We start from the raw sequence: 27,392 nt of genomic DNA, 5'->3' as shown, positions 1-27,392 counted from the left end.
CATTACACTGTAAACTGGAAAACACCCTTATGGGTGTAAATGGCTTGTCCTATAACTGACACCTCTTTTTACACCTTACATGGTCTGGAACACCCTTTTTAGAGGGTGTATTCCGTGTAAATCACCCCTGGAAAGGGCGCTTTTCTTTGAAAATGCCCTCTTTTGCACCCTTTAAACACCCTTTTAGGAGGGTGTAAGATCGTTAAACACCCTCCTAAAAAGGTGTATAAAGGGTGCAAAAGACGGCATTTTCAAGGAAAAGCACCCTTTCAAAAAGCGTTTTACACGGGATACACCCTCTAAAAAGGGTGTTCCAGACCATACGGTGTAAAAAGAGGAGTCAGTTATAGGACAAGCCATTTACACCCATAATGGTGTTTTTCAGTTTACGGTGTACTCCCGTTCCGCGACAGCAGGTGACGCGTGATGGCAGCTCTCACGGTCCGGAAACCCAGGAGGGAAGCTAACGCTTGTCCCATCCTACAGTTGGCGATACAAGGCAATCGAGGGGAAGACTTACTGCTTCACATGTACAGAACTGCTCTGCGTCGTGTGGGTCACGCAACATTTTTAGCAGAAATGAAGATGCTTGCAACTCTAAGCTACCTAGGTGGTATTTTGAGAGCAGCAAAACAATGTTCACCGTAAGAAAGCGTTACCGTTTGAAAATTGAATGTCGCTTTATTTAGCCAGAAACACAGTTGTTAATTTGCGAGTCTTCTAAAGCGCATTTGTACCCTCCATTCCACTCCTTCAAATCCTGATTCCCCCAAAACCGAAATCATGGGAAAATCCACTGGGTCACAATCACATATGTGACACCCTAGGATATGGTCACGTGGTTGTGATGTCATGTGACACCGTCACGTATGATGTCGCACCCCCCCCCCACACACACACAGATTTCCACCCTCCCCCCTAGAAGAAAATCCTGGGAAAATCACTGGTTGTGAGGTTCCGAAAACGTAACCATATTTTTCAAATGAGGCAACTTTGCGATTTTTTTTATCTCCTCAAAGGCAAACCATAGGATCTTGAGAATTTAGGATGCAATGCTACCCGACCCAGACAATGCGTGGGGTAAAAATTCAGCTAAATATGTTGTTGCGAGGGTCCTCCGTGGTAGCGTGGTTTGGACGCGAAGGGATAATCAGCGAGCCGGAACAGTGTTAAAACAAAACGGATAACTATTTAAAGGGGCGGTCTCGTACAGATCGAGCGATTCCGAAACTTAGCTGAAATTATATTCAAGTGCGCTACAGAAACATAGTCGCGAAGTTTCAACCAGGACAACGAAGTGGTTTCCGAGAAAATTGAAGCAATATGCGGCCGTGACAGCAGACTATACGGAAGCTGGATTTAACTCCCTCTCACGCACTATTTCTGGTTGCAGGTCGCCAGCGACCGGATGTCGGTCGGAGATGTATGCGCTTTGCCCTTGGCAGTTGCCAAGCACGATGTCGTAATGTCTGATAGCTGATAGACGAACCTTTAGCTGCTGACCCTTTGCCACAACAACGTGGTTAGCCAGTGGAGTAGATGTAGTGGATGATCCGGAATCGATTGACGGGTAGGACTCATCCATAAAAGTGCACTGTTTTGCGTATATATGTTCCGCCTGATCGTGACACCATCCTAAATTGTACAAACATTGCAGGTGTGTGTGTAGCCACTGCTCGCCAATACCAGGATGTGTTGTGCGCACAATCTGGAACCTGTTTCGATCCGTCACGTACACATGGTGTTGGGTGTTGTAAGGTTTTGTTGTAAGGTTTTTGTAAGGTGTTGTAAGGGTAAGGCAAAATTTCAGACTTGGGCATTTTGTCATGTATCACAACTTGGATAGTCTTCTGAAGGAAGCTGCTCTCTCTATCCATTCCCGCAAGCGGCAGGAGGTTGTCAACGTGATAAGTGAAGGCTTTCCATTCATGTCATTACCTATAAATGGCCTATGAAAAAAAAAAAAAAAGCCCTTTTCGGGACCACCCCACATATCTGCATCAAAGACCATGCTTCTGCATCGAATAAGCCCTTATCATCATTGATGATTATAATATTTCATATCAAAAATACCTAGACGTGCATTACGAATGTGCAAGATGGAACAGCCTTATTTTTGCTAATGTTATGGCGGTGTGTTCATGAGCCCATACTGGCTCAGATTTTGATTGTGTCAGGGGTTGGACACTCGAAAGCCCAGCTCAAAAAATATGAAAAATACCTAGACGTGCACGACAAATTTGTAAGATGGAACAATGGTTTGCAACTTCGGCCATATTTTACAATAGGCGTATTTCGTTTGATTAGACCACATGCAGCAAATGTACTGCCGTCGCCGTGATCCTCGAGCACCTTTTGGAAGTCGTCTGCTCTCACCGCTGCAAAAAGGCGCGAGAGCAGACGATTTGTTCATCCAATAAGCGGTCTGCCACGCTAGCGGATATCGCTGTTGCCAACAGAAATCGCGATGTGCTGGCGCTGTTCGTATGAACAATTCGTTGACTTCATAACTGTGAGGATTCTGGACGAGCGAATCACAGTATTACGTTTTCAGCAATGAGGAATCGAATGGTACGCTTTGTGAATGGGCCAGGGTGTACGAGACGGGACCCGGAGGGATCATCAGCGAGCCGGAACAGGGTTAAAACAAAACGGATAACTATTTAATTGCGAGAATACATGATGGGTGAACGGCCAGAGTCCGGTCAGAGGGAAGGAAGACCCCGTTTTCTCCGATGTCTCCCTCTTTTGTTGACGTCGGACCCGAGCCCAGCATTCTGACGACCTCCGTCTTGGACACGCGTCAGTTCCATTGGTTGTTTCAACACGACAGGTGGGTTCGATCAATGTTTCAAAATATGAACCCGTTTATTCCGCATACATGGTATTTAATAGCAATAGGCACCTGTGAAATAGGTAGCTCATGGTTCCTGTAGGTGACTGTCTGTTCAAATTGGCTTTCTCCTTTCTTGAAACGCATGACACAGACGGACCTGTTTGTCGCGATATCATACGTAACGTGCTTTCTTGCTGGAGTGGTGCAATCGCGCCCCATCCGAATGCCTGTTGCTACTTCCTCGCCAGCTAGCACTACCGCACGAGTACGATGCAAAGCGAGGAACACCTTCACTCACAAACGCGCTCAACGGCTCCGTTTCCTTTTTCTTCTTCGGTGTCCTGTCTACAAAAGAGACGCCACTTCCCACGCGCTTGCCTCGCGGATACGTTAAAGGGACCATGAAATTCCGAGTACTGTGCAGGAAACCGTTCTCACGATCCCTCACGATCATACAAACATCGACTTTTAACCGTATTCAGTACAACGGGGTCGCAGTTATCAGACAAAAATAGCAGGGAGTGACCGCTGGATATATGATTTCGAAGCGGGCTTACGTCGTCGCCATCCAATTCTCTCAGCCAACTGTGAACGACGAGGAGGACCCACCCCGCGGCACCATGTGGGTGCACGGTTTCGGTTTGGACAACAACGACGTCGTATATCTGCCGTCGAAATCACTTGAAATATGGCGAAAGGCCAACTGTCAGCAATGGAGGAAGAGATTATGTGGCGCACACAGCGTATGAATCGTTCGGTACTCACCAGCTCGTAAAATGTCACCGACGGAGGTATGTTTTGACGAAGAAGTTCAAAGAGGAAAACGTGCTCCGGTAACCATGCTGACAGCCAACGGCTATATTACATTTCTCGTAGGATTTTGCGTCAACGGTTAGATACAATCTCGTCTCCAGGTCAAATTAAAACATATTTCATGGCGAAGTATGCAATCTTGTTCTAAAATTTAGTAGTTTGCTCCCAAAAGCTCGTCCACGAATCGGCAACGCGTTCTGTGTATCCTTTGTATCCGCTCCTTTCTTGAAGCACGTGCTACAAACGGACTTGTTTGTCGTGATGTCATACGTAAAGTACTTTCTTGCTGGGTTGGAGCGATCGCGTCCCATCCGAATGTCTGTTGCTACTGTCTAGCCAGCAAGCACCACCCCACGAGTACGACGCAAATCGAGGAACACCTTCACTCACAAACGCGCTCGACGGCTCCGTTTTATTTTCTTTGTGTCCTGTCCACAAAAGAGTTGCCACTGGCTTGCCCTCGCGTATACGTAAATGTATTCAACTTAGCTGCGCTCAAACAAGGGACGCGTTGCAAGACATTACATATAAAGAAGCCGTTATGCAGCCCCCTTGGGTCGCTGTTTAGTTGAGGAGAGTTTGCGGGGATCAAATTAGAACGAACAGTACGGCACATTGCTAGAGAGTCACATGTACCTCTAAGCCTGTGTGCGTGCGCGAACGATAAACCATTACAAAGGGCGCCTAAGGGTCACAGTATACCGACATACATTCCACCGTAACCGTAACCCTCGTATGGTACCCATGACATGACTTCAGAGCACACGACGTCTGTTTCATTCGCCTATCCGTAGTCCAAACCGGCGAAGTTTTATTTTGGACCGAAAACCGTTAAATATATTTTTCGGTTTCCCTCCTGAGCGAAAAAAACGTATACGGTTTCGATTCCGTTCCGGTTCGCACCAAAATAGCGTTTTTTTTTTTTTCGGTTTTCGGTTCGCTCAGACACCCTGGTCGTGAATGCGGCATAACGTCTGGCCTTCTCGCTCATTGGTACCTGCCAGCACCCCCCTTATGAGATCGAGAGTAGAAATTAATTTCGCTCGACTTACTTTATCGACACGTTCTTCAATGTTCGGTATCGGATATATAACTGGCTTTTCGTTACCGCATTCAGTTTCCTGTAGTCGATACAAGGTCTTGGCTCTTTGCCAGGTAAGCCCGCGATCATCATGGGCGAGGGCAGGGGCGTCGGAACTATTTTTTCCACTGGGGGAGCGAAAAAAAAGTGCTACCATAAACATCATCATCACCACTTCTTTTGCTTTGGGGCTCATGCCTGCGTTATGCAGTGTTGCTACGCAAACTGTAAACGTGCTCCAGGCAAATTACGACATGCGCATATTTGTACAGTAGATTTAAAAATAACATTGCAGAAGTATTATAATTAAATTGCGCTTGGTGGTGGGCTAGTTGGTATGAAGTTCAGTGCGTCCGGCTTTTTGTACCTCTACGCAGTGCGTAGACTTCTACGACAAGTAATGTGTAGGGAACTTCGGGGGACTTGTCCCCGAGAATCGTCGTCGCGGCAAGTACGTGTGCCGGACTGGAAGCGAATATCGTCTGATCCCTACAGGTGCCCTCTGACTGGGTGTCACGCTCTCGTTATCACTCCAGGGCGACTGAATAAGAAAAGCCGGGTAAATGACAACAGCGGGTAATTTTGGACATCGGTACGGTGGAAAGTGAGGAGCCAGCAATCAGGTTAACAGCTAGAATATTTTACTATGACAGGTTAACATATAATATGAAGATAACAAAGAAGCTGCGATACACATCTCTTGTCAGAGGTGTGGCCTTCTCCGATGTCAATGGCGCTTGATAATCCTGTAACGCTGCTGCAGGCGACGAGTGGATGGCGCTCCCTCGACGTTGCCGCTGCCGACACATGAACACAACACCGGTGCGACGTTTCGTCTCAGTCCATCGCACTTGTCGTACTACCGGTCTTACACGCCAGCTCGAAGTGGGCACCCTGGCCACAACTGACTGAAATCTGTGGTTGCACTTTGCAAACCGCCCCTATAACAACCATCTGTCTGCAAAAAGGCGGTTTATTTGTATCCTTATTTCCCCCAGATGTCTGGTGTCTTGCGTGCCTTTCGCGATTCCCGTTTGCGCCTCTGTCCCCCCCACCCCACCCCGTGGATTGAGTCTGGTAATGTTCGCGCCCCCTGGTACACACTTTCGGACTGATTTATTGCTCTTCGAAACTTCGACAGTGCACTTTGTACCACAAGCCTTGCCATGGTCAACTCCAGAACCCTGTGAACCTGACGCCATTTGTGTGTAGTTCTTCTCAAATGGTCTCCGCACACAGTGACAGCTCTGTGTTTATTGCTCTCTAAATTTATGGCCGCCGAAAGAACACACGCACAGGCCATTCCGTTAGACCGTAGTAGATTATGATGCCGGGCTTACACTGGGGGAGCCGTTCTCCCCCATTCGTAAATGAGGGGGAGCCGTTGCTCCCCCTGTTCCGGCGCCCCTGGGCGAGGCAAAGTCGCTGTCTCCCTCCACGACTATACCAAGCTCGAGCATCTTTACAACTTCTATTCTCATAATGCCCTCCTGTCGCGGGGAAATGCGGTACGGAGCCGATCGCACAGGACCTTCGGTCGTAAGTTCTATATCGTGAGTGATCAGGTCAGTCTTGCCGGGGATATACGAGAATAGTCCCTCCAAGTCCCGAATAAGTCGTCTGATGTCATTTGTTTCTTCTTCCGACAGCTCCATCTGCCCTACAACCGTCCGAACGATCTCGTCTATACAGTGGGTTGGTTATCTCTAATGTCGCCCCATTCGGGAACGTCCGAGGGTTGTTCTTCCGGGGCATTTAAGGCCACGCTTACCACATGTGTCGCGCTTATATATAGGGCTTCATTAGATTTTTGTGGTAAGTCCGCACTTCTTTCTTTCTCCCCCTAAACTTAATCATGTACGTTGTGTCTGACAACTTGCATAGCACAGTAAAGGGGCCGTCCCAGTGCACCTGGAGTTTGTTAGCCCTCGTAGGGCGTAATACAAGAACTTTGTCCCCCTCTCGGTACGGCCTAGGTCGCAAATTACGGCCGTAATACGACTTCGCTCTTTGTTGCGCTTCTTTCATGTTAGCCTCGGCAACCTCACGCGAATCTTGTAACCTTTGCAGGAGATCAGAGGACGATAGCACTGTATAGTGTCAATCTGGATACTCTCCCATCTCCCTCTAACTAAACGCATAGGCGAACGCAACGGACCATGACTTGAAAACCCGAGACGAGGTAGGGACGAAAACAGACATACACAAACACGGTCTCAAAACGGACGTCCGTAGACAAGTTCTGCTGGACTAAACCCAGTGGCCTCGTGCGGAACCGATCGGAGCGCGAAAATAACGCCTGGCAGCCCGAACTCCCAGTCCGGTCTTTTACTCCTGGGCTAATGCTCTCAAAACACGTTTCAATGCAGCGTGCCATTTTTCGACACTGTTCGACTGGGGTTGGTGCAACGAGCTGTGGATGACGCCAATTCCGCACTTTTCTAGGAATGTCGTGGTTAGCGCGCTGGATTTCTTTAGGAAAACCGATCCGCGCGAAAACGGGAGAGTATAGACCGTCTACGATTTCAGGAGACGTCTGTTCCTTTAGGGGTATCGCCTCGGGAAATTTCGTAGCTGGGCAAATCATGGTCAACACGTACTTGCTCCCGTTCTTGGACGCAGGCAGCGGTCCGACCACGTCTATCACTAAGCGCTAAAACGGTTCAGTAATAATAATAATAATAATAATAATAATTTTTATTAGTGCCCAAGAACGGCTGCTAAGGCCATGGTGTTGGCGCACACATGGTGTCGGGGCACCGCTAATACTAACGCTGTTAAGGGCCTACTGGTTACTCAGAAGAGGGCCACACGTATCATTGCCAACGTCCCCTACGACCATCACGCACAACACTTATTCACAGCTCTCAACTTCATTAAAATAACTCACTTATACAAGTTCTTACTCTTAGGCTGCAGTCACACTGGTTAAACATAAAACACCAAACACGAACATTCCCTCAAACATGTTTGACGAAAATGCCTGACAAACACCCCCCATACATGTATGGCTCAACAGCTGTGGTCACACTGCGAAAACGCCGCCAGAACATGTTCAGAGACACGGGTGTATAACCACCCGTGTAACGGGTGTATAAGTGTGTAACGGGTATATAAGTGTAACGGGTATATAAGTGTAAGTAACGGGTGTATAAGTGTGACCGTGCCGTGATACAAAAGTGCGCTTCGGTTGTGTTTGAAAGCTTGTTTTCAAACACTTGAACGTGTATTTGGACACTGTCGAAAAACAGCTCATGGGATTTTGGAGAAATCAAATAAATTTCTTGATATTCATCAAAGAATATGTTGCTTTTTACGTGTTTGAGTGTCAACAACATTGAGCAGCATTGAAAATGGCGAGTTCTTTCCGTGTGGAGCTTCGCCAACGGCTTCGCAGACCTCCTCCGATCTGTCGACTTCGGTGGGCGATTAGCGTGAAATAAATTTCGCAGAAGGTGGGTACCTGTTCACTATCAGTGCTTCAACTCATCGAGCTAAGTTTTGCGTCGCAAGAACAGCATGACGCCGGTATCGGCGTCACCGTCGTTTGGTTATCGTGAAATCATGATCGGCAGAGTTTTGTGCGTCTTGTTTGTTTGTGCTGTTCTCGCGCCGCAAAACTTGTCTGCAATGTACGAACTGCCCAAATGTTAGTACAATGCAATGTTTGTTTTTCTAGTCAAGTGGATAACGCTTGTGTTTGGCGTTTGCTTTCGAGGAGTGGAATGTCGACGCAAAAGGCCCGGAGACGGCGGCGATCAGTCTACGCTTCGCCCGACGCCCGTTCCATAAACATGGTACGTGTTACTCGCAGCCGGAATCCCGAAAGCCACAAGAAACTCGCACCCGGACACGAATTTCACGCCAACGACAGTGGAATAGGTATGAGGAGAATGTGCACTCCGGGCACGAATTTCACGCCAACGACAGTGGAATAGGTATGAGGAGAATGTGCACTCCGGGCACGAATTTCACGCCAACGACAGTGGAATAGGTATGAGGAGAATGTGCACTCCGGGCACGAATTTCACGCCAACGACAGTGGAATAGGTATGAGGAGAATGTGCACTCCGGGCACGAATTTCACGCCAACGACAGTGGAATAGGTATGAGGAGAATGTGCACTCCGGGCACGAATTTCACGCCAACGACAGTGGAATAGGTATGAGGAGAATGTGCACTCCGGGCACGAATTTCACGCCAACGACAGTGGAATAGGTATGAGGAGAATGTGCACTCCGGGCACGAATTTCACGCCAACGACAGTGGAATAGGTATGAGGAGAATGTGCACTCCGGGCACGAATTTCACGCCAACGACAGTGGAATAGGTATGAGGAGAATGTGCACTCCGGGCACGAATTTCACGCCAACGTCAATTATTTCACGCTAATCGCCCACCGAAGTCGACAGATCGGAGGAGGTCTGCGAAGCCGTTGGCGAAGCTCCACACGGAAAGAACTCGCCATTTTCAATGCTGCTCAATGTTGTTGACACTCAAACACGTAAAAAGCAACATATTCTTTGATGAATATCAAGAAATTTATTTGATTTCTCCAAAATCCCATGAGCTGTTTTTCGACAGTGTCCAAATACACGTTCAAGTGTTTGAAAACAAGCTTTCAAACACAACCGAAGCGCACTTTTGTATCACGGCACGGTCACACTTATACACCCGTTACTTACACTTATATACCCGTTACACTTATATACCCGTTACACACTTATACACCCGTTACACGGGTGGTTATACACCCGTGTCTCTGAACATGTTCTGGCGGCGTTTTCGCAGTGTGACCACAGCTGTTGAGCCATACATGTATGGGGGGTGTTTGTCAGGCATTTTCGTCAAACATGTTTGAGGGAATGTTCGTGTTTGGTGTTTTATGTTTAACCAGTGTGACTGCAGCCTTATACTTGTATTTTGTTTGTTTTCTCCTTCTATATTTTTACACTGTTGCAGCTGCCACAACAGCATCCATACGGGATAATGCCCCAGTCAAGCGGCTACTTTGCCGCTTTTTGGCATATCCCTACATTGTATTTACATTTAAATTGATAATAAAGGAAAAGGAAAGGAAGGACAATGCACAACTCACAGCGGATACATAAACGCACATGTAGAGACATATACATAATACATATACAGTTGGATACTAACAGAGGTACATTACAAACATAACAGGCATACGTACTTGCATATTTACATATTTACAGACAAATATACCACGCAGTACATGCAATGAAACATCAGCAACAAAACTACAATACATAGATTACGCGCAGCACGTAAGTTACGGTACAAAACAAAGGAAAGAATCACGACTGAAAATTCACCGATGAAGGAAAGAAATGACGTCGCGTTTAAGGAATGCGCTGGAGGCGAGGAACCGAAAATATCTCCTGTGGGGAGGAAGCGAGTTCAGAAGCATTTGGCATCGGATAATTGGATCGCTGGGGCAGGAGCGTTTAACGTAGAAGACTGGTAGATGCGCGAGGAATACAAAAGTTTAGGAGGCTCAGCAGGAGTGGCGAATCAACACGGGCATAGACACATTTGTACAGAAATAGGGCGTCGGCGATAGAGCGACGTGTGGCCAGTGGGTGAAGGTGAAAATATTGCAATAGTGTGTCATAGCCATACAATAACTTTTTTCCGTAAAAAGCCATTGTGTATGATATGGAGCGCTCGTTTTTGTACAGCCTCGAGACGCTTTGTACCAGTACCAGAAAGTGCGTTCCAAGCAACAGGGGCATATTCAAACCTGGGAAGAAAATAGGACTTGTAAAGTTTAACGAAGACAGCAGGAGTCTGAAACTCCCTGCATGTATATGACAGGAGGCCCAGCGTGCGAAGAGCGGGAGGACGAACCGCTGTGACATGTTCATGGAATAGCAGCTTGGCATCAAAAATAACTCCTAAATCTCGGATATACTGTCAACACGACATATTTCAATGTCGGAGAAGTATCGGAACACAGAGATATTTGTCTTGCGTGTGAACGAGACAACCTTCGTCTTTGCGCTGTTAATTTTGACACCGTTAGCACTGCACCATGACAGTATATTTGGATACATCTGCCTGTAGCTGCATACTAGCTAGAATATTGCGCTGATCGCACAGTTGAGGGCAGAAATCGAAACCGCTTTTCGACTTCTTGGTGCAGTGGAGTGGCCCATCTGGCCGATTAGGCCGCGGGGTGCTGAGCCTCCAACAGTTCGATTACACCATTAAGTACAAGTCTGGCCGTAAACATCGTGACGCCGATGGGCTCTCGCGCTGCCCCTTACCAAACTCGCCGCCCACCGCACAAGCCGCAGATCAGACTTGTGCCCGTTACCGTAAAAAAGGAACTAAATACCGTTACCCGTTACTTCAGAAAAAAGTAACTAAATACGTTACTCGTTACCAACATACAAAAGTAACGAGTTCTCGTTACTCACAGGTAACGAGTTACTTTTACGTTACCGCAGCATATTTAAAGGAGCCAACAAACACGCCGTCACTTGCCTTCAACTCTTTATTAATGAGGAATTGCACTTCAGGAGGAGCTGATACTCGAAATTTGTCGTCCGTCCTTCGTGTTCCGTGTCTCTCGGCCCGTTACCATGAATCTATATCAGTTTGCCTGGACCTTCTTCCTTGTTTCCGAAGTAGGGGTGATCGGAGATTACGAAAAAACAAGAAAAAAACACTGGTTTTCGTGCCACAGATCACCAACGGTTCCCCAAAACAGACGAGGGGCTGCGTCATAATTTAGAGCGCTCAGAAGCTTAGCAAAGATAAGAAAAGTCGAAACGCGTTTTTTGTAGCCATAGCGCAATTGGTGGCCATTCTTGGGAAGGAGTGATGGTCAGAGATTACGGAAACAAGAGAAAGGACAACAACACATCCAGTGAGGGACTGCAATAATACTTTGAGTCACACGTCACGCAGGTCAAATCTGCAGGCATTGCGCCACACGGAATGCCGAAATGTGCTCCCAGTGCTCAAGAAAAGGAACGAGTAACGTCAGGAACGAGTTACCAATTTTTGTAACTGATTCCGTTACTATTACAATTTTTTAAAAAGTAACTGAATCGTTACTTCGTTACCAAAAAAAGTAACAGTTACCAAGTAACGAGTTACTTGTAACGCGTTAGGCACAACTCTGCCGCAGATACGTCGATCAGTGCTCTCACTTTGCCTCCCGTTAGTCTCCCGTCCCTCCAAGAACTCCAGCTCAGTGACCCCGATTTTTCGGCCATTATTCGTCACCTCAATGGCTCGCTGCCTTCATCAGTCCGGAAATTCCAGTGAAAATGCAAAATTTTCGCTCTGTTAGATGGTGCCCTCTACAAGCGCCACTACGACCCCGAAGGCCAGCGATTCCTCCTCGCCGCACCACGCAAACTCCGCCATGAAGTCCTTAGCAGCCTACATGATGACGTTACTGCCGGCCACTTAGGCTTCTACAAGACTTAAGGCCAGTTCCCACATATAGCGCTTTGCTACATAGCACTAGAAAATTGCGCTATATTTTCGTCCTCGCATTGCTAAAAACCGCTATATAACCGCTCTTGTCGAAGTAGAGCCCCGGTCAACTTTTCTAGCGCTATATTGAGCGGTGAGTCTGCGTTAACCAATCGTGAGCTTCTTTCAGCCGTGACGTCGCGGAAGCTGGGGTTTGTCTTGCTTCCGATCACTCGAAGCAGCAAGACGGGAATGCGACGACGACGACGTGAAAATGGCCACGAGTTTCATTTGCCAATGCATGGTTGTTTGGTTACTATAGTCTGGTATCGCGATCACAGCATCGAAAGTGTCATCCCCCTTGATGCTGCGGATACCCGACGCCGACAGTAAGCAATCACAGCAGCACCGGTGCATCACGTCGTAAAGAGATATCCCGTGACCCCAGCAGGATAGCGCTATGTGCTCGGTTGTATGTGAGAACGGCAAATGGAAAAACAGCTCTAGGTTTCGAGCGCTATTTTCTAGCCCTATAGAGCGAAGCGCTATATGTGGGAACTCGCCTTTACGACCGCATCCGCAAGCGCTACTTCTGGCCAAGGCTATATACTCTTCCGTCTACAAATATGTTTCGTCCTGCCTCTCCTGTCAGCGACGAAAACCATCCCCACAGTAAAAACTCGAACTCGATGTTGTTGTTGTCCGTTCTTCTCGTCCCGAGTGGCGTGGGACGGATGGGCGATGATGATGTGCACGAAGTGTCCAAATCCTTCTCCGCCGCTCTGAGTTCGATGAAGAGATGATTCGGAATCGATGCTCGGTAGGCACTGATTAAAGCCCGACTCAGATGACGGTGATACGGGCTTTATTCACTGGAGACTATGGTACATAGGGATATTTACAAGATTTACACACTGGACTGGATGTTACATGTTCCGAAGTCCGGCTCCCAGTCCTCTCTCCGTCGCTGCGGCCGCTTAAAAGGGTGACAGATAGGGCCACCACCCCCGCTGAAGGCTTCCAATCGGGCGGCCTGGGTTCAAAGGGTTACAACTCGTGGTTGGCCCAGTTTAAATACTTGTCCAGACCAGAACCGCCCGATTGCACACTCTCTCCACGCGATTTACGACCAACGTTTCGAGGTGTCAACCCGTGCACGACCTAACTTCGGTCAGTGCATGCCTCCGGCGCCGAAACCCAGATTTATGGCCGTCGCGACGGATCGAGTTGCCTGGAGGACCCCTGCACCTGCAGCGATGCTATTCCCTTTCTCCACTGACATTACCAGTCGGGTCAACCCTCGTCGAAGGCTCGTTAACAAAAATGAGCAAACATCCCCCAACAACACCAGACGTGGGCGGATGATGCCATTGATTTACCTTGGCCCCTTTCCAGTCTCTCCTACCGGCGACAAATGGGTTGATCACCTTACTCGCTACGTCTAGACGGCACCCGTTCGTTGTTGTTCCTCAGTAGAAGCCGCCGACTTCTATACATAGCTTGTTCCTTCGCCACGGTGCTCCTCGTGTGCTCGTCAGCGATCGCCCGTTCCTCGCCCGGCTTCTTAAAGACGTTCTCCAAGCGTGTGCAGTCGTTCACCGTCCACCCACAAACCAACGGCCTGACAGAGCGCTTTAACCACACTTTGGGTGTCATGTTGTCGCTCTACGTTTCGTCTACGTTTCGTCAAACAGAGGTCTATGTTGAACAGAGTTGATCCCACGCTCGCTTTCCGCATGCCACGAAACACATCTCGTCAGGATGCTGCATTAATCCACCGCATGCGCCTCGATGTGGCCTTTACAGCTCAGTGGCGTTACCGCTTGAGACAAATTGATTCTCCCACCTGCTGCCACTGTGGTGCTCTTGAGGATCTGGAGCACATTCTTCTTCATTGCCCTCACTACGAACCTTCCCGAACCACACTCTCCGAGTCTCTTCGTCAGCTGGACTCTCGCCCTTTCTCCCTACCGAAATTGCTTGGTCCCTGGCCCAATCCAGCCCAGCAACGCTCTGCGCTCAAAGGTCTTCTGACATTTCTGGACACCATCGGACTTCGATCGTTATTGTAAAGGGGCACGTTATTTTATTCCCCCCATTCCACCAAGCACTGGGGTAGAGTATCGCCTGTTGCGATGAAACTCCCCACTCTCCAAGGCCGAAAATAAAGTTGTTGTTGTTGTTTACGTTTCGTCTGACCATACCAATTGGGACAGCCTGTTACCTTAACCTGACATTCGCCTACAACACAGCTGTTTCGGTCGACCACCAACTTTAGCCCATTCCGCTTAGTCTTTGGCCGCGATCCCATCTGCAACATTGATACCGTCTTCCCATACCATTCGTCCACCGAGCACAATATCACGTTGGCCGAGGCTACCTCACGGACAGAGGAATGCCGTCAGCTCGCACGCTGTCGCACCTTCGAGCAGCAATCGGCCGCTAAGCTGCGTTAAGGCGGGGTCCCATAGCCTCGATTTGAGCAGCAGCAGCAGCAGAGCTGCAGCGAGCCAGGGTGTCGGAGCGAACCGAAAACCGGGACCGAAAACCGAAAAAAAAAAAAAAAAACCCGCCATTTTGGTGCGAACCGGAACGGAATCGAAACCGTATACGTTTTTTTCGCTCAGGAGGGAAACCGGAAAATACATTTAACGGTTTTCGGTTGAAGAACTTCGCCGGTTTGGACTATACGGATAGGCGAATGAAACAGACGTCATGTGCTCTGAAGTCATGTCATGGATACTTTACGAGGGTTATGTTTACGGTGGAGTGTATGTCGGTATAGTATGACCCTTAGGCTCCCTTCGTAATGGTTTATAGTTCGCGCACCCACACAGACTTCGAGGTACATGTGACTCTCTAGCAATGTGCCGTAGTGTTCGTTTTAATTTGATCCCCCAAAAATCTCCTCAACTAAACAGCGACCCAAGGGGGCTGCATAACGGCTTCTTTATCGGTAATGTCGCGCTACGCGTCCCTTGTTTGAGAGCAGCTAAGTTGAATACATTTACGCATACGCGAGGGCAAGCCCGTGCAAAGTGGCAACTCTTTTGTGGACAGGACAGGAAGAAAATAAAACGGAGCCGTCGAGCGCGTTTGTGAATGAAGGTGTTCCTCGATTTGCGTCGTACTCGTGCGGTGGTGATTGCTGGCTAGACAGTAGCAACAGACATTCGGATGGGACGCAATCGCTCCAACCCAGCAAGAAATTACTTTACGTATGACATCACGACAAACAAGTCCGTTTGTAGCATGCGCTTCAATAAAGGAGAAAGCCCATTTGAACAGACAGTAACCTACAGGAACCAGGAGCTACCAACAACAACATATACAGGGTGTGTGCAGAAAAACATGACCCGCATTTTTACATGTAACTCGTTGTCTACTTAGCCGAGGAACTTCCGGTGGCGCACGGCGGCGTATTTATGCGTGCGAAAGCTACAAAAAAATCCTGGAAGCCATACTCAATGTAAAAAAATAAACAAAGCGCGAAAACATGGGCTTCCATGCATTAGAATAGGGCGGTCATGACACTGCATGGTAGTGTATTTCGGTCTCATAAGAGTTATGTGCAGGCACCGCTAGGGGCACTGCCGATGAGCATCCATGTGGGACATCGTTTCGATTTATGCACCGATAGCTCCCCTAGCGGTACTTGAACACAACTCTCCTACGTGCACCATGTTGCCCTTTCACATACACCCTGTTGCCCACCATGTTGCCCTATTCTGATGCACGGAAGCCGACGTTTTCGTTGTTCCGTTTATTTTTTAAGCTGGGTATGGCTTCCACAATTTTTCTACAGATTTCGCACGCATAAATGCGCCATCGTGCGCCACCGGAAGTTCGTTAGTTAGGTAGGCAACAAGCTATGTGCCTAAATGCGGGTCATGTTTTTCTGCACACACCCTGTATATTCCGATGATGAAGTGGGGAGGTTTTCCACTCTAGGAGTGGAACGCTACCCCATAGCTAGAGGTCTAGCTCGGGGTCTAGCTAGGAGCTACCAATTTCACAGCTGTCTATTGATATTAAATACCGGAATGTGCGAAATGTCAACAATGACACAGTTGCCAACACGTTTTGTGTTTCCTAAGCCGCTGCTGCCGCTAATTCAAAACGAAGCTATATGGGACGCCTCCAGCAGCAGAGCCGCGGCAGCAGAAAGCTGCCATGTTGATGCTGCCGCACCGCTGCTGCTTTGCTGCTGCTGCTCGCATAAAGCTATGGGACCCGGCCCTAAGTTTTACAGCAACGGACTACTTTTATTTGGGTTTGTTACTGGGGGTTTATGTCGCGAGACAACTGAGATCACGAGCGACGAAACAGCAGTCGGTCTGTGGATTGCTTTTGCCCACCTGAGGGTTCTTTAATGTGCGATGAAAGCTCACTACATGGCACCCCGTATTTAACGGGGTGCCATGTAGTTGTAGGTGCCATGTAGCCATGTAGTTGTGCCATGTAGCCATATAGTCGGCCGGGTTCGAACCCGCGATCTCTGGATCAGAAGGCGAACACGCTACCGACTGAGCCACCGAGGCCGGTCCAGAGGAAGATACTAGAGAACACCAAAGTGATGTCCTGTGCCTATTTTCTCCCTTCTAACACTTTCTGCATGATCGACTGTTGCTGTACTTGTCTAACGAAGCGTCTGCATTAAATTAAATTTAAATTATTATAAATTATATAATATTATTAAATTATAAACTGTTTAAATTATTTGTTTCGTCAAGCCGGTGTGCAACTTCGTTGTTTTCTCATCATGACTTCTCCTGGCTTCTGGAATATTTTTGCGTCATGAGTTATGAGGGCTGGGACGAGGTAAGCGACGGGGGTACCCTAAAGATCCAGTATTGGGCGCTCTCGTGCAGTATTTAGATCATTACATGAAAAGTCATTCAAATGTCATTGCACAACAGGAATAGCCATTGCCCTCTAATTCAATATACCGGACGGTAAGTTCGTTTCCGGTACTGGAGGACCGTCGTGTGCGTTTCCGCTATCGTTACCGTCTCCAATATACCGGTAATATACCGTTTCTCTTTACGTTACCATTACCCTTCCCTGGGAAAAACAAAGAAAACACTTTTCCGACGGTTCCGCCATCCTTTGGCGGGAGCAAACGTACCTCGATCGAGTGAGGATAATTTGCCCAGCGTTCAATGGTACATTTGGTAGCGCAGCCGCCGCAGTAGGTGTTGTCCCAACTAGAGCGACGGCATTCCAAGGTTGCGTGCCGTAGTACAACCTTATTATTATTATTATTAAGAGTTCCGAGAGGTCAGTCAACCCTTGACTTCATCATTCCCCTCTTCGGTAGACTCCTTCCACCTGTAGCTCAGCTGTAGTTCACAGGCTCCGCCTCGTCAGCCTCATGGCGTGCGTCATATGTCACGTGAGGAGCGCGCTGACCACTGGGGATTTTTCTAGGTGCGGAGATATGCGAAATATGTACACGTTGCTTTGCAAGGTAAAGGGGCAGATATAGTCCGACATAGCTGTGCTGCGCGTACGCACACTGCACAGTTGCGCTACATCTACATACTCTAGTGGCTAGCGCGGCCGGCGGAGTTACCAGCTCCGGTGGCGCAGCAGTAACGCGTGCGCTTGGAGACTGGGAGGTCCGCGGTTCGAATCCGCGGGCCGGCTGTGCCGTCCGTCTGGGGTTTTTCCTGGGTTTCCCTCAGATGTGTAATAGGCGTATGCCGGCACAGTTCCCCTGAAGTCGGCCCATGGACGCAGCTATCCTCCCCCCGAGCGGATTCCGCTCGGTCTTCCACTTCACCCTTTCCTCCTCTCCACCATCTTTCCCTTCCCGAGAAACATGCCGCCTAATCAGGCAGGCAGACCTCTCGGGTTCCTCCCAACGACACTCCTCCTCCTCCTCGCCGGCGGAGTTAAAAGCGCAAGGACGTCGCCCGCGCAGAATAGAACATCAGAACATGACTCAGAGAACAAGGAGCAGTCAAAAACAGGGACAACGACACAAGAAGACACACAAACAGAGGCTCCACTATCAACAAGTTTTTTACTGAACTACACAATCACATTTACACCCAATGGTATAGAGGGGGAAAAAAGGGGGCAAAAACGGAACACACGTGGGGGGCCATAAAAACACGAGGAACAACCGGATCTAACTACTCACATCCAGCTTTTAGTCTGCATTCCAAGAACCCAAACTCTTCCCTTGTTAGCGATATCGACGGCTCACTAGCACATTTATCAGACCCATACTTCATTATCAAAAAGGCCCCGAAAATTTCTCTTTCATTCTTGGATTTGAATCGTCCTCTAATCTTTGTTCTCGGAAACTCTGGAACGCAACCGCAGACCCTTACGTGTTCATGCAAGGTACCCCCACCCGTCTTATTTACACAATTCTTATGTTCCATTAAACGTTCATTTAGGCACCGGCCAGATTGGCCGACATAAACCTTATCACACGAAAGTGGGATTTCATAAACAATAGACCTTTTACATTCCACAAGAGGACACCTATGCTTCTTCTCGCACTCTAGTGATACCTGTTCTTGATTCGTTAACCTAACGAGAGAAGATAGCCTAGAAAAAGACTTAAAAACTACAGGTACACCGAACCTTCCTGCCAATGTTTTTAAATGATGCGACGTTTTATGAATATATGGAATCACCCCCGGTCTACCTTCCAATCTTACATGGGAACGCTTTAGACCCTTAACCTCTGTAAGCAACCTACGGAGGATCATCAGCAGTACCTGCCGAGGAAAACCAGCTTCTTCAAGGCGGTTCAACTGTAGCACAACGCTACATTTCAGACATGGTATGCACACAAGATTTCTGGAGGGCCTTCCTAACACAGGTCAATCCTATCCCATTTTTTACTACTTTTGAATGGTTCGACCCAAAGGGTAACACAGGTTTCCTGGACCTTTGTTTGTACTGCCAACAAATATGTTCTGAACCTTCAGAAATACATAGGTCAAGAAACTGGAGCTTGCCACCCACAGGTTTCTCATGTGTAAATTCCAAACCCTGTCCAAAAGAGTAAAACACATTCAGAACTGCATTCTCTTCCAACTCACTATCAAAAAACAGAAGAAAATCATCTACAAATCTAAAAACCTTCTTTACACCTAAATTCTGCAAAGATTCATTAATGCTAACATCAAATTGCCCCCAAAAAAATATCTGACAGAAGCGGAGCAATGCTCGAACCAATACACCCCCCTGATTTCTGAGTATAAATCTGCTCGCCAAAAGAGACCCTTAACGACTTTAAATACAGCATGAGTAACTCTACAAAGTCATCAACACTAACGCCGCACTCATTTTGAAAGCCGACAACACCACTCTGTTCAATGCAAAGCTTTACACAGTGCTTCAAACCTTCAGTAGGAAGGGAGTAATATAAGTCCTTTACATCAACCGACCCCTTCATTTTCCTTCAAAAATTTCACAACTTCCATGGAGTCACGTACTCTCACGGATCCACAATCTGTAAACTACGTAGCCCTTTCTGAATGTAAGCACCTAGCTCCTTCTGCCAGGTCCCTCTTTCAGAGACTATAGGTCTGAACGGAACGAGAGGCTTATGAATCTTAGCAGTGAAAAACACCTCCAAAACACATCCTTCTTTACATTAGCAATTCTTTTTGCTAGAGAAAACAACGTTAGGTCCTTGCATCTTTGTATAACGGTTTTTCTAACCCCTTCTTCCTTAGATACTTTAAAGTTCGCTACTACCCAAGCAGCAAAATGTACTGAAAGTCGAGTGCAATAGGGGTGGACGGGTAGGCGGAAGGCCTTGAACAAACTCGTGAAACTAAAGAGCACTGATAAGACACATACCGTCCACCCCTGTTGCACCCGACTTTCAGTACATTGTGCTGCTTGGGGACGTTCGCCTGGAGTTTGGCAGCGCGACACTAGCGCCGCGTTTCTCCCCTGGTGGTACGGGGAGGCAAAGTTTCAAAGTAGACTCGTCGGGTGACGAATGTGATTACATGCGCTGTGCACGACCGTCCACCTACTTCTGTGCAATGTCTGAGAATGTACAGCCCGTGGAACGGGAAAAATAAAACCCTGGACCACGTTACCGTTATAAATCGTACGGAACTGCACAAAAGAACACCGGAGCGTACCTACATCATATCTGTTTTTCTGTTATTGTTTGCATTCAAACTCAAGCTCTGTGTGATTCTGCAAGCTTATAAACTTGAGCTGTTCGGTCTTTTGTATCTGCTTCGTGCTCCACGCTCAGTTTCTTTTTTTTATATATAATGAATTTTGTCCATCAGCTCGTCTGCGTCTACGCCATTCTGTCGTAGACGTAGACCCATGCGTAGACCTATATCTGGGGCCGCATAGTACTATGTGAAAATCATGAGTAATGTGGATTACGCATTCATTTTTTTTTATTCTGAGTTACATATTCTACAGATATAGGTGGAACAAATTCCTAGGCAGCGAGTATGTGGGAACCATACGAGAAGTATGAGATGTCACAAGTGCATGTAAATCCCAAAATGATCAGACCTGTGCAGGATGCACCGGGAACAGCAACAACAACAACTAAATCATGACTATGGCCTGGGGTGATTCACCGCTTGAGAGCAGTACACTACCCCATTACACGAGAAGCGTGAGATGTGAAATATGAAAATGAAGTTATGTGCAAGTACAACTCTTGAACTCCCGTCCTCTGGTTGCGCAACGCTACGTCACACAAAAGGAAGAAGCACATGAAAGAAGCGCCAATGGTCCTTGAGATGCAGGGGAGGACCCTACCGCGTCTGGAGCAAGCCAGTAGCCAAGAGGAACTCCAAAAACATCAGAAGTCCTCGACGGTGTTGGACATGGCTCTGACATGGATGCACCGGGAGTCATTGCAATTGGTCATTGGATTATGAAAGTTGTATTGCACTCGAGACGTGTCTCTCGTTAAGTTAGTGCCTCAAAGTCAATAATCTCAGCCACAAAGACATTCAAATTTTTGTTCTGATGACTGTTCTGATCTGACTCCCATATTCTAGTCTTTCGAAACAGTCACGGATATATATGTGATAAGTGGTAGCATAGTTTCGTGTAAGCGAAGAGGGAGTGTAACGCTCAAAAGACCCAACTACTGGCTACTGACAAGTATGCATAGTGCTCGCTCCGTTAATTTTATAAATCATTACCCCACCGGCTCTCACACCTTCTTCGTAAACCCGAGTAAAACATTTGAAACCAGAGATATCCAACTGTATGCATTCATGCTTTATTCTTCAGTTAGGTTTCGCTCAGAGCTAGTAGATCTACGGCATCTGGGGAGCACCGGCATTTTACTCGTATTTCGAGCCTGTCCGATAATATTCTGCCATGCGCCAAAAACGCGCTGCTACTGACGGTTTCCCTTCTTCGGACTTGATGGGGAAACAATCCCCTGTCTCTTTTGCCTTATAAAAATCGCAACACAGCTTGGCCATTTTGACACAGCACATACCGTGTGCGTGATCAGAGAACACGCTACTTTGGAAAACTTAGCCCTATCGCCACAAGTGGCGCTGACTGCCGTAATCAGGAACGCCCTCTGGCCCACTGATCTCGATTGTAAAAGGCTGGATCGCGGATAGGGAGCGCGAGCGTGAAGAAACCGGCCGCCATCTTACTGTACCCACAACAGTCGCCGCAGCGATCATGGCAACTTCTTGCAATTACGGTCGTACCAACCGTACTGGCAAGGTTACAGGGCCTAAATTTATACAGGTGAGTCACTCTTTATCGAGGAATAAATAGGCGTCCATTCTGTATATTTAGTTGACCATTATAAAGTGTTTTTTTGTCCAAAACGAGCACTGGATGCAGGTTGCTTGATCGCTCTTCCGACGTTCAATCGAGCACACTTGCATTTTACCCGGCGGCAAATACAGTTTGAGTGCATAATATGCTTGAAAGAACACGTTACACTACACAGGTAGTGTTGTCATCAATATATGTGCGAGCACTCTAGCGCTTTTTTGCATGCATTGCTAGCATGGTACACGGTGTTCTCTGCGGAAGCAAGTGGCCAAGTGCCACATTCATTTCTTTGAATTACCTTCACGCACAAGTTCGGTATTACGTCATAATGAGACCACGATTGTCACCTTTTTTCATGTATTGGTATTGTTTTGTGCCTTGGTTTGATTTGTGACAAAGAATCCTACGTAACGGTGGTGTGGCGCGACTTGAATAACGCCTTTGTGTCTGAGCTGTATCGTCAGCTTGTTACGATAGTAATAATTTGTAGCGTGTCGTGCTATTTGTAGCAGTTTTTAAGGCAAAAGTGGTCTCTCAATACAGGTTTTTTCATGAGGGCTACCCAGTGAAATATGAGGGCTACCCAGTGTGATACGGCTGGGTGTGCAGGTAAGTATCACGTTCCTCATCCACTGGCTTCTACTTTACAGGAAGGAACAACCTCAGTGCACGCACTGTGGTTAGCCTCTCTCAGTTCTGCATATTTTCTTACATGTTCACATCAGAAACACACCTTAGACTTTAGGATCCTTCACCCAGCAATACAATAATTAGAGATTGTACTTCTTTTTAGAATAGTTTTTAATCTTTTTAATTTTTAGAAGATACAGGGATTGTAAACCATGTTTTAAACTGATGTTTTAACATTTGTCCAATGCATTTATTAAACAACATATTCATTTTTAACTGGTTGCACCCAAACCAATGTTCTGATGTATTATTTCTTTTGTTGTTGATGCACCATAAAAATTGAATCATCATCATCAATGCAGGTTACTTCACAGCTGCCTCAACATACTCAAGAAATGGGTGCAGAACCTGCGTAATGCTCACAAACTTTGACTACCACAGCACCTCTAGAAAGTAAAGGCATATGTGTCACATGGGATTTTTAAAGGCATTCACAGTATATAATACCTTGTACGAACTGTTGTTGATCTAAGCAGCCTCTACAGTACACTCTCAGAAATTAAAACTTGTCAGGGAACTGTGATAATTGTTCCAGTTAATAGGCATGCACATGTACGCTATAAGAAGAAAATTATTTATTGAGAATGCACTACTGTTGATCACACTCATGCAGCTGTAGGTTTACCTTCGGCCTCTTGGAACACTTTTTTTTAGTTGCCTTAGGTGCAGGAGGAGTGTCATCCAGCATGTCAACTACTTGCAGAAATATTGACGTATTTAAGATTATGACACAGTTTGAAGGGTTTCAATTGAGGAAATTTGCAGTGGCAGGGCCTGCCAGAGTGAAACCTACTGAATATTTTATGGTGTCGAAGTGGCAGTTCCTCCAGGATAGGAATATCTTAGATGGGAGCAAAAAGCTTGAAATTAACAAAGTGTTGTTTGCATTAAGCAATTTGTAATACACTGAACACATAGGCAGCAAAACAAATTCAGCATGTATGAAAATTGGGTGCAACAAATTTGCATAGTGTACGTGTACATTGTCATTCCTGAGATATATATTGTCATTGCAGGGAGGTCACAAAACAATAAATGTATCTTGAAATGCGTATATGCCAGAATAAATGTTGAACTTGAAAAATGTATATTCTCTTCATTCATAGAGCATAACATCACTTATCTTCTTTACAAAAGCATATCGTGTTACATCTTTGTCATGCAGAACGCACAACCAAGAAAGCCATCTTCCATTAAACATCACGTTTCAGACATGATACAGTTGGTATCATTTCATAGACAGGGTACACCAGGGCTCGAGTTTCAAGCTCCAAATCGTCATGTTGCAGTTTGGAAACCGTACATGTGTAGTGCAAGAGAGCCCTCGCACATTAAAATGTAAGATGGGAGTCACCGTTACTGAAAAGTAACTCCTATGAGAGAGTCTGACGCTGCAGAAAAGTGTGCAAACTGCGGAAAGTGTCATAGAAGACCTTCAGAAATCGTGCCTGGTTTCACGGCAGTGCTACCACACTCCCTTTTAGATGACGATGATAATGATTGGAGTTTCAGATGTGCAGCTGCATTTTTTGCAACGTTCTCCTCCTCCTCCTTCTCTGGCTACTCATGTTGTTTACATCTACTGTTGATCACATTCATTTATCACATATTATATTCTTATATATTATTGTTATATTATCACATATTCGATCACATTAAATTTAAAATTTAGCATATATGAGAAAATATCAGGATGGAAGTTGCTATTCATTGCTCATTCCAACCTAAAATTGAGTGCTACAAATTTAGAGAGCGTACCTGATCATTGTCATTCCTAAAATATATATTGCCATTGTAGCAAGGTCACAAAACAATAAATGTAGCCTTTTGCGACCTCCCTGCACGTTCATTGTATCCTGAAACGCATAAGTGCAAGAAATAAATCCTGAACTTGAATAAACTTGATGTTGTATAAACTTGACATAAGACGTTGAATAATATAATGAATGATATAAAATACTGAATAAACTTGAACTCGTATGTTCTCTTTACTCATCATCAGTGATCTTCATTACGAAAGCATATCGTGTTAGACTTTTTTGTTTGCGTTTCACAGACTGGGTACACGAGGGCCAAAATGACAAAATCACAACTGTTTCAAGCTCCAAATAGTCCTGTTGCAATTTGAAGACCATATGTGGAGCTGCATTTTTTGGAACATGCTCCACATAACAAGCATGACAAACTTTTCTCACGCTGCAGTTGTATCCAACAAAAGCATATGAGCGCTGGAGAAGGACATTCAGTTTGGCACAATCGCGCCTGCAAATAATCAGAACAAATAAAGGAAGAAGCAAACAAACATAGAAGGGCTGTACTTCAAAAAGAGATAAGTCCTGTGTCTCAAGGAGGTGTTACCACTTTCTAAGTAACTTAATTGATTAAGCTTACATCACTATACCTGATTAACTGTCCTAAAGAGTGTGATCTAATTGCGTGAAGTAATTATTTGGGCTGCTTCGGTGTGTCCATATTTGCGAGGCAAAGCACCGCTGTCGTTTACTAAGAGACTCGTGCTAAGGCGATGCTTGATATAAATCATACTAAACGCATACACGGCTAAAACAACGGCTGTGATTCTACAGAACGATCTCTTTCTGCCATGCGAGTATATCTCTTCCCGGACCGTTCTTTATGGAACAATTTTTGTCCAGAACGCAGTACGGGATATTATATACATGGTTGTTGTTAACCTCAAGTCGTTTCTTATTGAAATATTGGCTGGGAAACGTGCTGTAGTACAATCCCCAGCGCTGCACTGCAGTGACGGTCTAGTTTCGGAATGCAAAACATAACGTAATTAAGAATCGAACGGCAGGACACCTGCGAAACACTGTTAGGATACATCAGTATACTGGCACCTTACAAAATTGTGTGATGACAAACAACGACAAATGCTTGCAGCGCAATAAATACTCACAATCTCTGTTGCCTCCCATTGTTTTCTATGGGCGCACACAGCACTTTAGGGCCCACCAACATGGCGGCCCGAAGGCACGCCTCTCCCCCACGAACCCCTCTCCCATGCGCGATCCAGCCTTTATATATAGAGATCAGGGGCCCTATCCTCGTCAAAAGTAATCGACCTCGATTACTTTACGTCACAAGCTGTAGGGCGGGACTGCCACGGAATACTCCGCCCTTAAATCCCGCCCGTTTCAATTGAAATTTATACCTAGTTTTCCTTCGCAGCCTCTCGGCCCTAATCTCGGACCGCGACCCTACGTCATTTTGACGTAACAATGACGTAAAAGATTAGTTTCAAAGCTGAAAAGTAATCTAGCGAAAGAGGGTCGATTACTTTGAGCGGCGATGGGTTTCGCGATAGGTCCGCATGTGCATTTCCGTTTATTGTGTTGTATAAAGTCTGTATGTGCTCGTCACAACAAAAAATTCATGTCTTTCTTCGTTTGTCTTTAATAATGAGAAAAAAGCACCGCGTAACACCGTTTCTCTGTGCCGATCGCGGCATCGTATGCGTGAAAGCGGCGGGCTTTTCGAAGCGTCGTCCGAGCCGTACGTCGTACAATCAGTTGCAACGTAGCGGTGTGCATACAAAAAACTCATCAATCAAAGTTCACTGTTTCTTGAGTAAAACTATCAATGCTCATTTGCGGTATCATTACCACCCCCACAGCTCACGAACAAAAGAAGCATATTGAAATGCGAATTATCATTTCGCATATCGAGCACACGAACACGCAGAAAAATATAAAGAAAAGCTCATAAATAAAGCTCAAGATTTAAAGGACGAACCGATTTCTCATAAACGCGTTTACGGCTAGCGCCACACTGACCGTTCGACCCTTCGCAATGATCCTTCGCGCTTTTATCGTTTTGTCAGTTTTGTTGCGTGCCATCAGCGCCATCTCACGGGTACATACCGAATTATAAATGCCAAGTACAATCACGGTGTCACACATACATTACCGTCTTGCACACCTGTACGTCAAGAAAAATGACAAACAGCAAAAAAGGAAATTACGAGCGTGCTTTTCCACGCATTTTCTACGAAATTCAGTTTTACGCATGTAGAGTTTTCTGTTTCCGACACCTAAGAACCGAAGCAACAAGGCAGGGCAGGCAGATCACAGGTGTGGTCTTCGGATTCTCAGGAGGAAACACCGATAAGGCGGGTCGCTTTCCAAGATAACACGTGGGGCGATTGGTTGATAGAAGGTGTCAACCACTTTTAATATTCACGCCTTTTTCGATTGTGCACCAATGACAGAAGAAATTTCAAGTAATCGAGGTAGATTACTTTGACCAGGATAGGGCCCCAGTGCTCTGGCCCAGCCCAACAACCCTATTTTTAGCCAACAAGCTACTCTAGTCATCAGACCATGTTCTATTTTTCGCCGACGCGCAGTCACGCGCGCGAAGCCACAGCGACTTTCCGCATGCGCAACTTTTTGCAGGCCGCTGCTGACCGGCATCTGACTATAAACGCGTCTGCGTGTTTAGCGGATGACATTGCTTGGCGTGTCTGACTTCGACTGCCGCTGACTGCGACGCCAAAAACGTTGGACTATATCTGCGTCTTAAATGTGTTTTAGGCGTAGTACCGCGTAGCCTTGCTGGATGGACATAAGGTGAGTTTGTGTAAAACCGACAGCGGTTCGCTACAGCCGAGCGAAACTGGGAAGTGTTTGAAGTTTCACCGCTTCCCCGGCCCACAGCCGTAATACACCTGACAATCTGACCTCCCCGTCGTTGCCGTCTCATTCTCTTTCCATCCTCACGCGAAGAAGGTGTATA

At 46.6% G+C, this 27,392-nt stretch overlaps 2 protein-coding genes across 12 annotated transcripts in view; one reads left to right on the top strand and one right to left on the bottom strand.

Moving 5' to 3' along the window:
- LOC135392025 (uncharacterized) overlaps window positions 1-27,392 on the bottom strand; it is a 134,511-nt gene that overhangs the window by 84,568 nt on the left and 22,551 nt on the right. The window lies entirely within an intron of this gene.
- The window catches only part of LOC135392023 (uncharacterized), a 44,382-nt gene that overhangs the window by 3,405 nt on the left and 13,585 nt on the right, over window positions 1-27,392 (top strand). Inside the window, exon 1 of one of the 3 annotated variants that reach the window (XM_064622639.1) lies at window positions 26,957-27,226. The exons of 1 other annotated variant lie outside the window; for it this stretch is intronic. In XM_064622639.1, coding sequence (XP_064478709.1) covers window positions 27,216-27,226 — 11 coding nt within the window. In that variant the 5' untranslated portion in view covers window positions 26,957-27,215. Of the gene's footprint in view, window positions 1-26,956; window positions 27,227-27,392 lie in introns of those variants that run through there. One more of the 3 variants, XM_064622640.1, reaches the window with a different exon arrangement.

The sequence above is a fragment of the Ornithodoros turicata genome, chromosome 4, assembly GCF_037126465.1.
Source record: "Ornithodoros turicata isolate Travis chromosome 4, ASM3712646v1, whole genome shotgun sequence".
Taxonomy (NCBI): Eukaryota; Metazoa; Arthropoda; class Arachnida; order Ixodida; family Argasidae; genus Ornithodoros; species Ornithodoros turicata.
The sequence above is the reverse complement of the archived record's forward strand: the minus strand, read 5'-3'. Positions and strand labels throughout refer to the sequence as shown.